A 15,340-nucleotide genomic window follows, 5' to 3' on the forward strand; every position below is an offset into this window, starting at 1 on the left:
TTTCTGGTTTTAAATTTCTTTTGCTTGAAGAAATTCCTTTAACACTTTTTTTTGGTACAGATCTGCTAATAATACATTCTGTCAGTTTTTATTTGTCTCAGAAAGTCTTCATTTCTCTTTCACTTTTGAAAAATATTGCCCTTGATATAGAATTCTAGGTTGGTAGGTTTTTTCCCCAACACTTTAAATTCTTCATTCTGTTGTCTTCTGGATTGAATAGTTTTTGATGAGCAGTATGATGTAATACATGACTTTTTTTGGTGTGGTATACCCCTTTTTCTCACTGGCTTCAAGATTTTCTTTGTGTGTCTATGTGTAGGTATATTGCTGCGTTTTTGTTTCGTTATGTTTTTTGTTATTTATTCTGCTTGATACTCTTTGAGCTTCTTGCATTTGTGGTTTGACATCTTTCATCATATTTAGCAAACTCTGGCCATTAGGTCTTCAAATATTTTCTCTCCCTTTTTGCTTCTTCTGCAATTTCTATTACGTGTATGTTAGGGCTTTTGATATTGTCTCACAGCTCTTAGTTGCTCTATTCTGTTTTTTGTGTGTTTTTTTCCCCCTTTTTCTCTGTTTCTGTTTGGGTAATACCATTGATCCCATTTTTTTTCTTTTTACTTTTATTAATTAATTAATTTATTTTTGCTGTGCGAGGGCTTTCTCTAGTTGTGGCAAGTGGGGGCCACTCTTCATCGCGGTGAGCGGGCCTGTCACTATCGCGGCCTCTCTTGTTGCGGAGCACAGGTTCCAGACGCGCAGGCTCAGTAGTTGTGGCTCACGGGCTTAGCTGCTCCGCGGCATGTGGGATCCTCCCAGACCAGGTCTCGAACCCTTGTCCCCTACATTAGCAGGCAGATTCTCAACCACTGCGCCACCAGGGAAGCCCCATCGATCCCATTTTTAAGTTCACCTATTCTTTCCTTAGCTGGGTCAAGTTATCTCTGCTAATTTTTTTTTTATTTCTAACATTTCTGTTTTATTCTTCTTGGTGATTTCATCTCTCTCCTGAAATGCCCCATCTGTTCCTGCATGTTGTTCATCTTTTCCACTAGATGTTTTAGCACATTAATCGTAGTTATTTTAAATTCCATGTCTGGTAGTTGTAACATCTGGGCAACTGATATCTGAGTTTGGTTTTGTTATTGTTGTTTGTTTGCTTGCTTGTTCATATATCTTGTAAATTTTGGTTGAAAACCAGACTTAATATGTGAGACTCTAAATGCTGAAGTAAATAGTATGAATGACTAAAAAATGGACTTGTCTCCTCTTTTGCTAGGACTTTACTGTGTGTGGTTGATTGGTTTCGATTTTGTTGTTGCTGTGGTTGTCCTCGGTTGACCACCACTTTGATATCCCTTGTGCTTTTTAGGTCGGTGCCTGAGCTACCAGAAGTTTGTTTGTTTGTTTTTAAAATGTACCTGTATCACTCGCACTTAGGTTTTCCCTGTGAACCTGTGCCTTAAGGAGTCTTTCCATGCTCACTTCTCTCCCAGTGGCTGATTACAGTTACCTGTCACTTGGAGTGTCCTGGCTCCGTGGTAGGGAACATGAGGTTGTTCTCTGTTATTCTAGCTTAGCCTCCGTCTTAGGCAGGCCCTTGATTCTGGGTCTCACAGGTGGGTCTCTCTCAGTGATCCTGTGCCTCCCCAAGTGGCAAAGGTCCTCTAGTGGTCTGGGCCCAGGGCAGTTTTCCGACCCTTCTGCCGGAGTAGAGGGTTTTGTTTGTTTACTTTTTCTCCATTTACCTGTGCTCTGGGGACTTCAGTTTTGCTGACCTTCCCTCAGTAGCTTAATGCTTTTGTTTCCTAGGGTTAAAGATCTGATGGGGCTTCATGTCCTTCCTGCACTGGGGGCTGTTCTTTCCCAAGCCTGTATCCAGAGGGATACTTTTTCTAATTTCTCATCCTTCCCCCAGTAGTTCTTGAGAGTATCCGGTAAGGTCTATAGAAAACCTTGGAATAGGTGTGAGTCCCCTTGTGTCTAAGATTCCCAGGATTTTTATATTTTCATGGTGGTTCACCCTTGGCCTTTTGCAATTCACCAAAAAGTTTATCTGAGGGACTTTCCTGGCAGTCCAGTGGTTAAGACTATGCGCCTCCACTGCAGGGAGCGCGAGTTCGATCCCTGGTCTGGGAACTAGGATCTTGCATGCCTTGCTGTGCGGCCAAAAAAGAAAAAACGTTTATCTGAAATCTTCTTACCAAGTGGTAGGAAAATCCATGTTTTCTTATGTCAATCAGTACTCATGACCCCTCTCTTCTCTAAGGCACCTGACTTTCCTTAGATTTCAGGCTAGTTGGTTTCCCTGTGACCTTAGTTCTGTTGGATTTGAGTAAAGTTACAGTTTTATAGGTTATCCAGCCTTTTCTCATTGTTAGGGTGAGGATGACACCTCTTTACATCACAAACAGAATCAGAAGTCTCCCTGAAAGATTTAAGCCCCTAAATTGCATCTAATCCTAGTACAGTTTCCTTAATACCTTAGAAGAGAGTATGCCAGATGTTCTCTAACTTGAGTGATACTTGGGTTAGTGGATTGGGTAGAATGCAGGTGGTCCCTTTGCTTTCCTGTTATACCATGATTCACAGAGGGAGAGATTGTTTACATTGTTTCTACTGGTCTTATGATATTAGGGAGGCAAGAGGTCCCTCTCAGTGCTTGAAAAACAAACTTTGAATTGAGGTAATTGCATTCTTAAATGATCCTCTGGAGGACTGTCAGTTTTGTAAAAAACTTTTTAATAGAGATTATTTACAAGTTCTATAGAATTTAAATTCTTACGGTGAAGAATATGGTGATTTCCCCTATTTACCTGTTACCTGACTCAAACAGTTGTCAACTCATGCCTAATGGCGTGTTGTCTGTCATTTACATCCCTTCCCCCCATGGATTATTTTGAGGCAAATTCTAGGTATAGTATCTTTTTCGGTATAAATGTGTGTAAGGGATTGTAGTTTTATTCCCCTATACTATATGTGTATTTTAGTCTTAATATGTTGGCCTAGTAGGCAGAAGGATAGCATTGGCAAATTTCATGCTATTTGCATTCAAAGATATTTATATATGAGATGGAGTGTATTTCATATCTCTTTGTTGTATGTGATTGGTAAGTACACCTACTGGCGAAAAGTCCGGAGTCAAGGCCATCTGTCCCCTAGTATTCGTAGACCTTTGTCTTTCCTTGAAAAGTAGACTGTTGTAACATTTTGTACATTGGAGTTTCAGTGGATATCCCCTAAGAATAGAATTCACACTAACATTAATTTTCATATTCCATTGGGACTCCTGTTTATACCTGTATCCTCAAAGGAAAGAGCAAAATGACTTTGCTGTACTCTTCTAGTTATATTTTAAACTGTAATTGCATGGGTAAAAGTTAAGTGTTTTAACTCTGTGTTATTTTTTTTTAACCCTTTTATTTTCAAATGACTTTAGACTTACAGAAAAATTACAAAGACAGGACAGGGAGTGCATGTATACCCATCGTCCAGCTTCAGTGTTAAGAGTTTATAGAACCAGGGTACACTGAGCAACACCATGTAATTAATATTGGCTGTATGCCCTTATTTTAACAGCTGCTGAAATCGTTCAAGAAATTGAAAATATGGAGAAGACTAGGATGCGTCTTGAAGCTAGTAAACTCAACGAAAGCGTATGTTGATGGTCTTTTTCAGTATCTCGGTAGAAATGAAGGAGGGAAAAGTCGAATACCCTACAAATTAAAGCAAACCAGTGTTAAATCTGTTCAGTGGGAAATGTACTAGAACACATTTCCATTTAATGTATTATGATTTACTTGCAGCTCATTTTAGCATTTTTATCATATTTAGCAGTCTTCTGGCACAAGATCAATCCAAAGTAGAGTTTATTGATGAATTACAGTTTTGTGGAAAAAAGCATGTGCCCATACATCAGGTAACCTTGGTATTGGTCCTTTTTCTGGTGGTTGCATTTAATAAGCTCTTTAACGTTTAATCTCTGTGGCCCTTAAGATCTTCATCTGTAAAACTCAGGGGTTTAACTCTACAATCTCTAAGATCCCCTTTTAGCTCTGGCATTCTGCAATTCTATGGTTATACTGATGGTGAAATTAAGTAATTTTAAGAGTTGATGAGGATTGAGCATGTGTTGAGCTTACTGAGGGAATCAGAGACCTAAATTTCTTCACTATTGCCTTCCTCTAGCTTGATGGTCCAAAACTTGAGGAAAGGATACCAAAGAAGAAAATAGCCATTGTGTCCTTTGACCCTGGAGGAAGTGTTTTGGGCTCTCCCAAGTAGACTTTTTTCCTAGACCATTGGTAATGTGTTTGTAAGGAAAGCAACAACCTTAGGGAAGTAAGTTTATAATCAGATAGTAGAGAAAAATGAGATTTTCATTGACTTTACTCTTTGTGTGCTAACTATAAGATGGAGACTGTAATGAATTGTGTAAGTACATTTCAGATCTTTTAAGTCTAAAATTTTAGAAAGTGAATTAGAAATTTAACACATGAAGTCTTGTATTATTGCATTTTCTCTGTATACCTTTGTGGTAGACTTGGAAAAGTTAGGCTGGAAAAGGTAGAAGACAAACAAGAAGATCTGCCTCGTTAATGATCTGCTAAATGTCTCTTCAGTCTTGTAGTTTTATGTTACCTATTGTAGTAATGAATGTGGAAAATTAAATATTGAAAGTAGGAAATTTAATTGATTGTTGTCTTAATACTTCATAAATTCTAATGGAATCAGTATTGCATTTTCTACTGATGAAAAAAAGTAATGAGTAAAATGTATGTTAATTACAATATTCAAGAGAAATAAACAGGAGTTAATCTTCCTAAGTCTATATAAAACAGAGATGAGGGATTATTTTCCTCTATTTTAAACATCCGCATTTGAGATTTTAAAGTTTATAGTACTAATTTCTATTTTTTGTCATTTTTGGTAATTTTTAATTAAGAATTTTTGGATTTTTTAGATAATGGTTTTTACAAAGGACCAAACAGAAAAGGAAATAGATGAAATTCACAGTAACTATCGTAAGTTATGTGATGTTTTCTTTGTTTACAAAGAACTTGGGTTGCAGTTTTTCATCTTAAGTAATTAAGGTATATTTTTATATTAATGTTTAATACAAACTTTCTTGTTAATATTACTTAAGAGACTGAATTTTGGTTGAGTGTTTACTCAAGACAGTGACCTTTTTTTGTAACTATGTGCGTGCTCTTTGATTTATGACTAACAAATTCTACTATGAGCTTATCACTAAGCACTTTGCAAATATTAATTAGTTGCTCTCAAAGCATCTCTGTGAGAAGAAAATGGGATTAAAATGGAAACATTCCTGACTTGTCATCCTGTTCTCAGGCCAGTGACAGTATTTATGTAAAGAATTTCAGCACTCTGTAGCTTGCATATTTATGCCGAAGATAGTTTTCGTTTTATTCATTATTACCAGCTTCCCAACTTTATCGCCTCATTTTCCTTAAATGACCTTTATATGTACCTTTCCCAGTGCTAGCACATTACTGTTTTGTCAATTAGATAGCTGCTTATTCTTTGGCTGGCTGGTTGGTTTTTAGTTTAAATTTAAATTTAAGTGCCCGGCAAACAGTAGATAGTTAATATTTGCTGAATGAATATTCCACGCATGATATGCCTTAGTCGTGCCAAAAGAATTGTGTTTTCTTTTTTCACTTCTTAAGCTTTGAAGGGGCAGATACTGCCGTGATCTGTGTGGGGAGGGAGGATGAAGTACACAGGCACTAGATGTAGATGTGATGGCCCGAGCCTTGTCGGAGTAGGGAAAGGAGGCTGGAGGATTCACGGACCAGAGGCTGAACCACAAAAGTTACAGCGCTGGTGCTCTAAAGATAAACACATGTGATCGATCCTCTTTGATCAACCTTTGGGAAGCCAAAGTAATTTTTCTTGGTACAGGAGCTAGAGGATATCAGATGATCCCTGAAGTGGCAAAACTAAGGCCTGTAACAATAAGGAGACCAGAAAATTTGCATGAAACAAAAATAATTTAAATCACTAAAGGATGGTATCTAACAATTATGCTAAAGAAAATGTGGGTTAGGGCTTCCCTGGTGGCGCAGTGGTTGAGAGTCCGCCTGCCGATGCAGGGGACGCAGGTTCGTGCCCCGGTCCGGGAAGATCCCACATGCTGCGGAACGGCTGGGCCCATGAGCCATGGCTGCTGAGCCGGCGCGTCCGGAGCCTGTGCTCCGCAACGGGAGAGGCCACAACAGTGAGAGGCCCGCGTACCGCAGAAACAAACAAACAAACAAACAAACAAACAAAAAGAAAACGTGGGTTAGATATAGGCAAGAAAATATACAAATATCTATTGCCCACCATTTAAATATCTTTAAAACCTTTAATTGTACTAAATAGGTCAACATGTTAAATTAATTCACTTAGCTCTAAAATAAACCTCGGTATATACTTTTTTTTTTTTAAACCTTTTGGGCACTTCCTAAAGCTCAAGCGCTTATTATTAGCATTATAGTGTAGTTACAGTTTGATTTAGTATCAGAATCTCAATATACGATTGATGGCTCTTCTTTTTTTTAAACATTTTTATTAATGTTTTAATGTACATGGGTTTTTAATTTTTAAAATTTTTTAAATTTATTTTTTTGGCTGTGTTGGGTCTTTGTTGCTGTGCGGGGGCTTTCTCTAGTTGCGGAGAGCAGGGGCTACTCTTCGTTGCGGTGCACAGCCTTCTCATTTTGGTGGCTTCTCTTGTTGTGGACCACGGGCTGTAGGCACGTGGGCTTCAGTAGTTGTGGTGCATGGGCTCAGTACTTGTGGCTCGCAAGCTCTAGAGTGCAGGCTCAGTAGTTGTGGCACACGGGCTTAGTTGCTCCACAACTTGTAGGATCTTCCTGGACCAGGGCTCACCTGCATTGGCAGGTGGATTCTCAACCACTGAGAATCGCCGGGTTGAGGCGTGTCGCCTGCATTGGCAGGCGGATTCTCAACCACTGAGCCACCAGGGAAGCCCATGTATGTGGTTTTTAATCACATTTCTCTAAGGCTTATTAAAAACTCTGCCTCCTTGCCACCTCCTTGTCTCCGTCTTCACTTCCTAGAATTAACAACTGTCACACCTTTTGGCTTTTGTTTTAGTAATTACCTTCATGTTTATAAAAGATTATTCTTCCTGCTATTTCTTGAAGTGTTTCAGTTTTCCATGTTAACAACTGATAGAAGTCCTAATTTGAAAAATGAAAATTTAGCTCTTTTGTGCATCCTGACTCTTACCTTCTCCTCCCTCCCAATTTCTGAATATTGTCATAATTTTTTATAAGGGCAGTATTAGTTAGAGACATTGTATACAGTTTGAACCAGGCAACATACAATACTATGGTTATGAAGTGTGTCAGAGTATGCCACCACCCAAGTATATGCCGCTGTGACGTGTTGCTTTGAGCAGAAGGCAATTGAGAAGCCGCAGAAAGGAAAGCTCTCTGCCTTCCCCCATTTGCCCGAGTGTAAGACACAATTACAAAGGTGTCTGTCCCTCCTCCCCTCTACCTAGAAGTAAGTTAGTCTTCCTGTTGACGGAGAAGGCTCTGACTTAAATCAGCATAGCAGACTTCACTCTTGTTTACTGTGTTTTTCCTGGCCATCTCCCCATAACTGGCCTCCCACACACCTTTCTTTTTTTTTTTTTTTTTTTTTTTTTTTTAGTCTAGCTGAAGATGGTATTTAAGCCAGTGTTCTAAGTCATCTCCAAGTGGCTTAGAGTTACTTATTTTTCTCTGGGTATCTTCCATATATACATGAGGTATACATGTTAAAAAACATCTGTTTTTCTCATGTAAATTTGTCTTTTGTTATAAAGCCCCAGCTAAGAACTAAGAAGGTTAGAAGGGAAATTATTTTTTCTTCCCTTACAGTTGTAATTCCTTTTAGGAAAACATTCTGTTTTTCCCTATAATTAGTAATTTTATTTGCTTAGTTTTCCATTTATCTGGTATTAATTTATCTGTAAACTTTCCATGAGAAATGTCAGTCTCTTTCTATTACATTGAAACTCATAGATTATTTATCAACTCACTGGTTTCTCCAGAACATCTTGCCTGAAGCAGCCCCCAGCCCTTTTCCAGGCTACTGTGACTGCGCTTTGGGCCTCCTTCATAGCTACCCTTTAGTTTCCTTTCACCAGCCTTCTTGGTATTCTCTCCTCCCTCCTGTCAGTTCACCTATTTCAGGATCCAAATCTGCCTCTTCTTTTTCCTTGTTTTGGTGGAATACATTTTTCCAGGGAAGTCCCTGGGGAAAGAAAGGGTATATGGAGGAATACTTTTTGAGTCCATACATAGCTGGAAATATTACTTTTACTATTGATTTATTATTTGGCTTACATAAATTGCCCACATAGCTAGTAAAAAGCAGGACTGAAAATTAAACCCACATTCACCCATGCTCAGCTTGAAGCCCTTTGCACTGTAGCGTGCTTTGAATCTGAGTGAATAGCTTGTATGTTGGGAACTTCTTTGGGTGGGGGTTGGGGTGCGCTAAGCTTTAGTTTCAGGTTATCTTGCTTAAAAAAAGCTTAATTTTATGAATGAGTTACTTTGGTAGTTTTGTGACGATATATCTTTCTTATTTTCTTTAGCAGTCTTTTGGATAGATTTATCTTCACAAGTCCCTCTTTTAGAAGAGGAGAGAAACAGTGAAGTCAATTTGAGGCTTAGTTGCAGATCTGTAGAAAGTGTATTTGATACAGAGTTGAATCAAATGAGTTTATTGAGTTACCTGCGGGTTTCAGGTTGCAAATGCTTTTGGTAGGTCTTCTTCATTAAGACTGAATTGCTCCAGTAAGAGACGGAATCTTAGCCTGAAGGAAGTTACTCTACTTGCCTAACTGCCATGACAGACATATTTTGGGGATCTTCACGCTCTTCACCTTGGTAAAATATAGTTTTATATGCTGCCAAGAAAAAAAAGACAAACCTCTAATGAACACTCTGGGATTACCTCCTATTATTTTTCTTGAGAGCACCAGCTTAATCCTGTTAAGTAGGCAAGGCATTTTAGCTTAATATGTTCCTTTGTTTTTTTTTATTTGGTTGTTCATTAATTCAGTAAATGTTTATTGAGCATCTACTATGTGCTAGCTGTTCTTCTACGTAGTGAGTATAGAGCAGTGAGCAAGATACGTAAATTTCTCGTCATGGAGCTTATATTCTAATAGCAGACAGATAAATAACAGTAAATCAGCAGATGATTATAACAATTTTAGGTGGCAGATGCTATAAAGAAAATAAAGCAGAGTAATTTATAGAAATTATGGGGGCATTAGATAATGTACATAGTCAAGAAAAGGTTTTTCTTGAGGAGTTGACATTTGAGATGAGTCATAAGTAAAAAAAAAAAAAAATCGAAATGGGCTTCCCTGGTGGCACACTGGTTGAGAATCTGCCTGCCAATGCAGGGGACATGGGTTCGAGCCCTGGTCTGGGAAGATCCCACATGCCGCGGAGCAACTAGGTCCGTGAGCCACAACTACTGAGCCTGAGTGTCTAGAGCTTGTGCTCCGCAACAGGAGAGGCCGTGACAGCGAGAGGCCAGCGCACCGCGATGAAGAGTGGCCCCCGCTCGCCGCATCTAGAGAAAGCCCTCGTGCAGAAACGAAGACCCAACACAGCCAAAAAATAAAAATAAATAAATAAAAATGACGTAAAATTAAAAAAAAAAGAAACAATATTGCTAGCGGAACTTCCCTGGTGGCGCAGTGGTTAAGACTTCGTGCTCCTAATGCAGGGGGCTTGGGTTTGATCCCTGGTCAGGCGCAGCCAAAAAAAAAAAAAAAAAAAATCAAAATGAAAATAACGGCAGGCATTCACAGAGCCGGAGGAAGAGTATTGCAGGCAGAGGGAGCGTCGGGGCAGAGGTGCTGAGGTAGACACCACGTCGGCGGGGTTGAGTAGAGTGCAGTGAGCGAAGCGGAAGAGTGGTGTACAAGGAGGCAGGACCAGGTCCCAGAAGGAAAGACCTTGTAAGAGTGTCCTTGGGTTTTATTCTTCCTGCAGTGGGAAGTAATTGGGGAGTTTAGAAAGACAAGTAATATGATTTTATCTATGTCTAAAAAGGTGGCATCTTCTGAATAGAGAATAAATTATAATGTGGCAAGAAATAGTAAGAAAACGAACCTAAAGGCTCTTCACTCAGGCAATATTTATGGATCGCCCAGACAGTATTCTAGGTATTGGGAATATAACATTAAAGAAACAGACCAAGTCTCTGCCCACATGGAGCTTACACTCTATTGGGAATAGTCAGACAGTAAACAAATGAGTAAGATGTGTCAGATAGTGATACGTGCTAGAAGAGACTTAAGGTAGGGATAGAAAGTGATGGAGCTGCTGGACCAGAAGGGCTCCTTTAAGAAGGGTGATGTGATGTTTGAGAAGAGACCTGAATGAAGTGAGGCCATTTTTGTAAATTAGGTCAGGGATGTGGCATTTCTAGAGTGGTAGCAGAAGTAAAATACACAATTCAAGGTAAACTTTCAACATATAACCAATAGTGCTTGCTGATGAATTTAATATAGGGGGGTGGATAAAAGAGGAATCAAGAATGACCCCTGCATTTTTGGTTCAAGCACCTGGAGAAGTGATGATGCCATTTGCTGAGATGGAGACCAGGGTGAGGATTGTGGATTGGGAAATGGAATAAAAATTCCTATTTTGTCTGTGTTAAGTTTTGGTTTCTAGTGGATATCCAAGTGGAAAAGAGAATTAGGCATGAATGGATGAATGTATCTAACTAAAAAGGCCTGTGCTTTAAAATTGTGTACTTAGGTACAATTAGCTGGGAGAAGAGTACTGTGGGGAACAGGGCCTGAGGCTAAGCCCTGGGGCACCCCAGTGTTTAGAGCAACAATTCTCAGCTCTCTAAGCCTCTGTACACTCTTAAAATTTGTCTAGGGCACCAAAGAGCTTTTATTTATGTGGGTTATAGTTGTTGATATGTATCATATTACAGATTTAAGCTTGGGGGACTTCTGCTTCTGGCCAAGACAGAATAATTAGGACCTGATATACAGCAACCCCCCCATCCCCCCACACAAAAAAACAACAAACAACCACTGTAAATGGAAAAAACATATGAAATAGTTTTCAAGACGTTAGACATTAGGTAACCAAGGACAGGAATCTCTGAGAGATGGAAAAATTGATTATACGAGCCCTATAATAGAGTTTCTAGGCTCCGGGTCGGGCAGGGAGATCCTAGGCAGAGCTTGGAGGGCTCTGAGTTAAGGAGAAAGAAAGACCAGAGAAACTGAAGGAGCTGAAGTTTGCAAGACAGAGAGCGGAGAGGAGAGAGTTGCACTGAGAGAGAACCCCGGGGATCTGCAGAAGGCCACCTTGTGAGTTATTTCAGTGCACAAAGTCTGTTCTCTACCCTGAGATGAAATCAAATTAAAATCAGTAACAAAGCCCTCTGGAAGATCACCAGTATTTGGAAACTAAATAATACACTTCCAAATAACACATAGGTCTAAGAAAAATTAAAACCGAGAAATTTCAAAAATATTTATTAACTTATTTAAAAACAACAATAAATTCATTACATTAACATAAATCATAAATGGCGTATTTTGGTAAAAAAATAACTTTCCCAGCACAGAAAAATCAAAGTAAATGGAGATTTCTACTCCTAGCCCAGATGGAATAACAGACTGTATTTACTTTTCTCCGTTAAAAGCTAGAAAACCAGATGAAATATATAAATCATTGGATTTTCAGATATTGGAAAAAGGTAGCACAGGACTGTTTTCCCCGAGAGAAAGAAAACAAATAAGATGGTGAGCTCTACAGGTCCAGCAGCTCACAGGCAGCTTTAAGGTCCCGGGTGGGGGAACCTCAAAATAATCACTAAATAGGTACAACAATATAAAATTAACAATATCCTATTGAAATTACCAGGAATTCAAAGAAGCAAAAAAATAACATCCTAGAAAAGAGAAAAATCAATTAATAGAACCAGACCCAGCAATGACAGAGATGATGAAACTAGTAGATAAAAATGTTTAAAGAACATTTACAAGTATGTTCTTTATATGAAGAAGGAAGAATGAGGGAGGGTCCTTCTGAGTTGAGAAATGGACAGTATTAAAAAAAGACCAAAATGGGAATTCCCTGGCAGTCCAGTGGTTAGGACTCCTCGCTTTCACTGACCCGGGTTTGATCCCTGGTCGGGGAACTAGATCCCAGAAGCCGCACGGTGTGGCCAAAAAATGAAAACAAAAACAAAAAAAACAAATGGAATTCCTTAGATGACATACATACTTGAATTGAAAAATATTCTGGCTGAGGTAAATACAGATTAGGGAATAAATTGAACTGAATGAAAGGACATCATAGCAATGTGTGTTGCAGCTAAAGCAATGCTTAGAGGGAAATGTGTAGCATTAAAAGCTTATATTAAAAAAGAAGAGGTTTTACATTTGTTATTTATGCTTTCATCTTAAGAAACTAGAAAAAGAAGGGCAAATTCCATTCTAAGTAAGCAGATGGAAAGTAACAGTGAAGAGCAGAAATCAGTGAAATTGAAGACAGAAAAATAACAGAGAAAATCTATGAAACCGCAAGCTGTTTGTAAAAGTCAACAAAATTGGGAACCCTCTAGCAAGCCTGATTAGGACAAAAAGAGAGAAAGTACAAATTGCCAATATCAGGAATAAAAGAGGGAGAATTACTAAGTATCCTATTGATATTAAAAGAACAGTAAGGGAATATTATGAATAACTTCATGCCAGTCAGTGTGGAAACATACATGAAATGGACAAATTTCTTGTAAGACACAAATTACCAAACCTTACTCAAGAAGAAATAGATAAGGTTGAATAGCCCTATATCTAGTAAATGAATTGAATTTGCATCCCCAGGAAGAATACTCCAGATCCAGATGGCATCACTGGTGAATTCTATGAAACACATAAGGAAGGAAATAATACCAATTCTACAAAAATTATTCTAAAAAATTGAAAAGGAAGGAAGACTTCCTACCTCATTTTATGAAGCTAAAGTTTCCATGAAAGTAAAAACCAGACAAGGATAGTATAATAAAAAGTTCTGACCAATATTCCTCATGAACATAGATGTAAAAATTCTTAACAATATTTTAGTACATCACATCCAGCACTACATAAAAAGGATAATGCATTATAACCAAGTGGAATTTATCCTAAGAATGCAAGATTGGTTTAATGTTAGAAAATCAATATAATTCAGTGTATTAACAGACTGGAAAAAAAACACTGTATAATTTTATAAGTAGATGCAGAATAAGTATATGTCAAAGTTGAACACCCATTAGTAATAAAAACTCTCACTAAATGAGAATTTCTTTAATCTGGTGTAGCAGGGATCCCCAACCCCTGGGCCATGGACCAGTACCAGTCCACGGCCTGTTAGGAACCGGGCCGCACAGCAGGAGGTGAGCGGCGGGCGAGTGAGTGAAGCTTCATCTGCCACTCCCCGTCGCTCCCATTACCTCCTGAACCATCCCCCAACCCTGATCTGTGGAAAACTTGTCTTCCAAGAAATCAGTCCCTGTTGCAAAAAGGTAGGGGACTGCTCTGGTATAGGATATCTGAAAAACCTACAACTAACATCATATTTAATGGTAAAATATTGAATGCTTCTCTTCTGACTAGGAACAGGGTAGAGATGTCTGTTCTTACCACTTTTGTTCAGCATTGTACCATGGGTCCTTGCCAGTGTGATAAGGCAAGAAAGAGAAGTAATACTCAGATTTGAAAGGAAGAAGTAAGACTTTTTGTTCACAGTTGACATGATCATCTTTCACAAATAGTATGAATCATAAAAGAAAAAGAAAAAAGTGATAAATTATATTTCATTAAAATAAAAGCTTTTACACTTCAGAAGACAAATATGAAGGGACTTCCTTGGCAGTCCAGTGGTTAAGACTCCATGTTTCTACTGCAGGGGGTGCGGGTTTGATTCCTGGTAGGGAAACTAAGATCCCACATGCTGCGTGGTGCGGCCAAAAAAAAAAAAAAGACAAATACGAAAATGAAAAAGCAAGTCACAGATTGTGAGAAAATATTGTAAAATTTATATTTGACAAAGTGCTAGTATCTGTATTATATAAAGAACTCTTAAAATTCAATAAGTCCTAGGATGTATCTTTTAAAAGCGCAGATATTTAAACAGATCTTCAGAGAAGGAGATACTCAAATACCAAATAACCACATGAAAAGATTTAGTTATTTTAATGGCAAAAAAAGAAAAAAGAAAGAAAGAAAGGATAATTCCAAGTGTTGGCCAGGCTGTAGAGCTAATGGAACTCTCATACATTGCTGGTGAGAATGCAAAATGATACAGCCACTTAGATAAACAGTTTAGTAGTCTGTTATAAATGGAAACATAAACCTACCTACCAGTAATTCTACTCCTAGCTATTTACCCAGCAGAAGTGAAAGCATATGTCCACATCTAGATTTTTATTTATTTTTTTTTATAAATTTATCTATTTTATTTTATTTATTTTTGGTTGCGTTGGGTCTTTGTTGCTGCATGCGGGCTTTCTCTAGTTGTGGTGAGCGGGGGCTACTCTTCGTTGTGGTGCGTGGGCTTCTCACTGCGGTGGCTTCTCGTTGCGGAGCATGGGCTCTAGGCGCATGGGCTTCAGCAGTTGTGGCACGTGGGCTCAGTAGTTGTGGCACACGGGCTTAGTTGCTCTGCAGCATGTGGAATCTTCCCGGACCAGGGCTCAAACCCATGACCCCTGCATTGGCGGGCGGATTCTTAACCACTGAGCCCCTAGGGAAGTCCCAATAGTTTACTTCTTTTTAGAGCTGAATGACACTCCACTCTCTGGATGTACCACAGTTTATTATCCATTAACCTAACGAAGGACATCTTGGTTGTTTCCTCATTCCATTTTTAATGCACTCTGGCACTTTTTATCCTATTCTTATTATTGTTTTAAGAAAAAAATGCTGGTCTGGATCTACTAAGTTGTTTTCACAACCCACACTCTGTTCCAAAAGCACGGTCCCGTCCCAGGCTTATTTGTATGCAGTGGGAAAGATGCAAAAGAGAGGGGGAAATAGATGATAGAGGAAAGGATAATTGCACATACTGTATCACTGAGAAGGCCTTAGTGATGGAATCCAGAGCATAAATTAGCAGTTGGCCCTTAATTGCAGCAAGGATCGCCGTTTCATGCTAACTGCCAGGAAGATAGATCATGTGTGCACAGGTGAAGTAGTGGTAGTTGGAAGATGACAGAGTTCTTGTTAGAACTTCTCTGTATTTTCTTTTTTTTTTTTTTTTTTTTTTTTTGTGGTATGCGGGCCTCC

At 38.8% G+C, this 15,340-nt stretch overlaps 1 protein-coding gene across 7 annotated transcripts in view; it reads left to right on the forward strand.

The window, feature by feature from the left end:
- Positions 1-15,340, forward strand: part of RAD18 (RAD18 E3 ubiquitin protein ligase) — a 106,827-nt gene that overhangs the window by 52,865 nt on the left and 38,622 nt on the right. For 6 of the 7 annotated variants that reach the window (XM_024124124.2, XM_024124119.2, XM_024124121.2 and 3 more), the window contains 2 exons: positions 3,580-3,656; positions 4,964-5,024. In XM_024124124.2, the coding sequence (XP_023979892.1) occupies positions 3,580-3,656; positions 4,964-5,024 (138 nt within the window). The remainder of the gene's footprint in view (positions 1-3,579; positions 3,657-4,963; positions 5,025-15,340) is intronic. The other variant, XM_024124123.3, reaches the window with a different exon arrangement.

The sequence above is a fragment of the Physeter macrocephalus genome, chromosome 18 (assembly GCF_002837175.3).
Source record: "Physeter macrocephalus isolate SW-GA chromosome 18, ASM283717v5, whole genome shotgun sequence".
NCBI lineage: Eukaryota > Metazoa > Chordata > Mammalia > Artiodactyla > Physeteridae > Physeter > Physeter macrocephalus.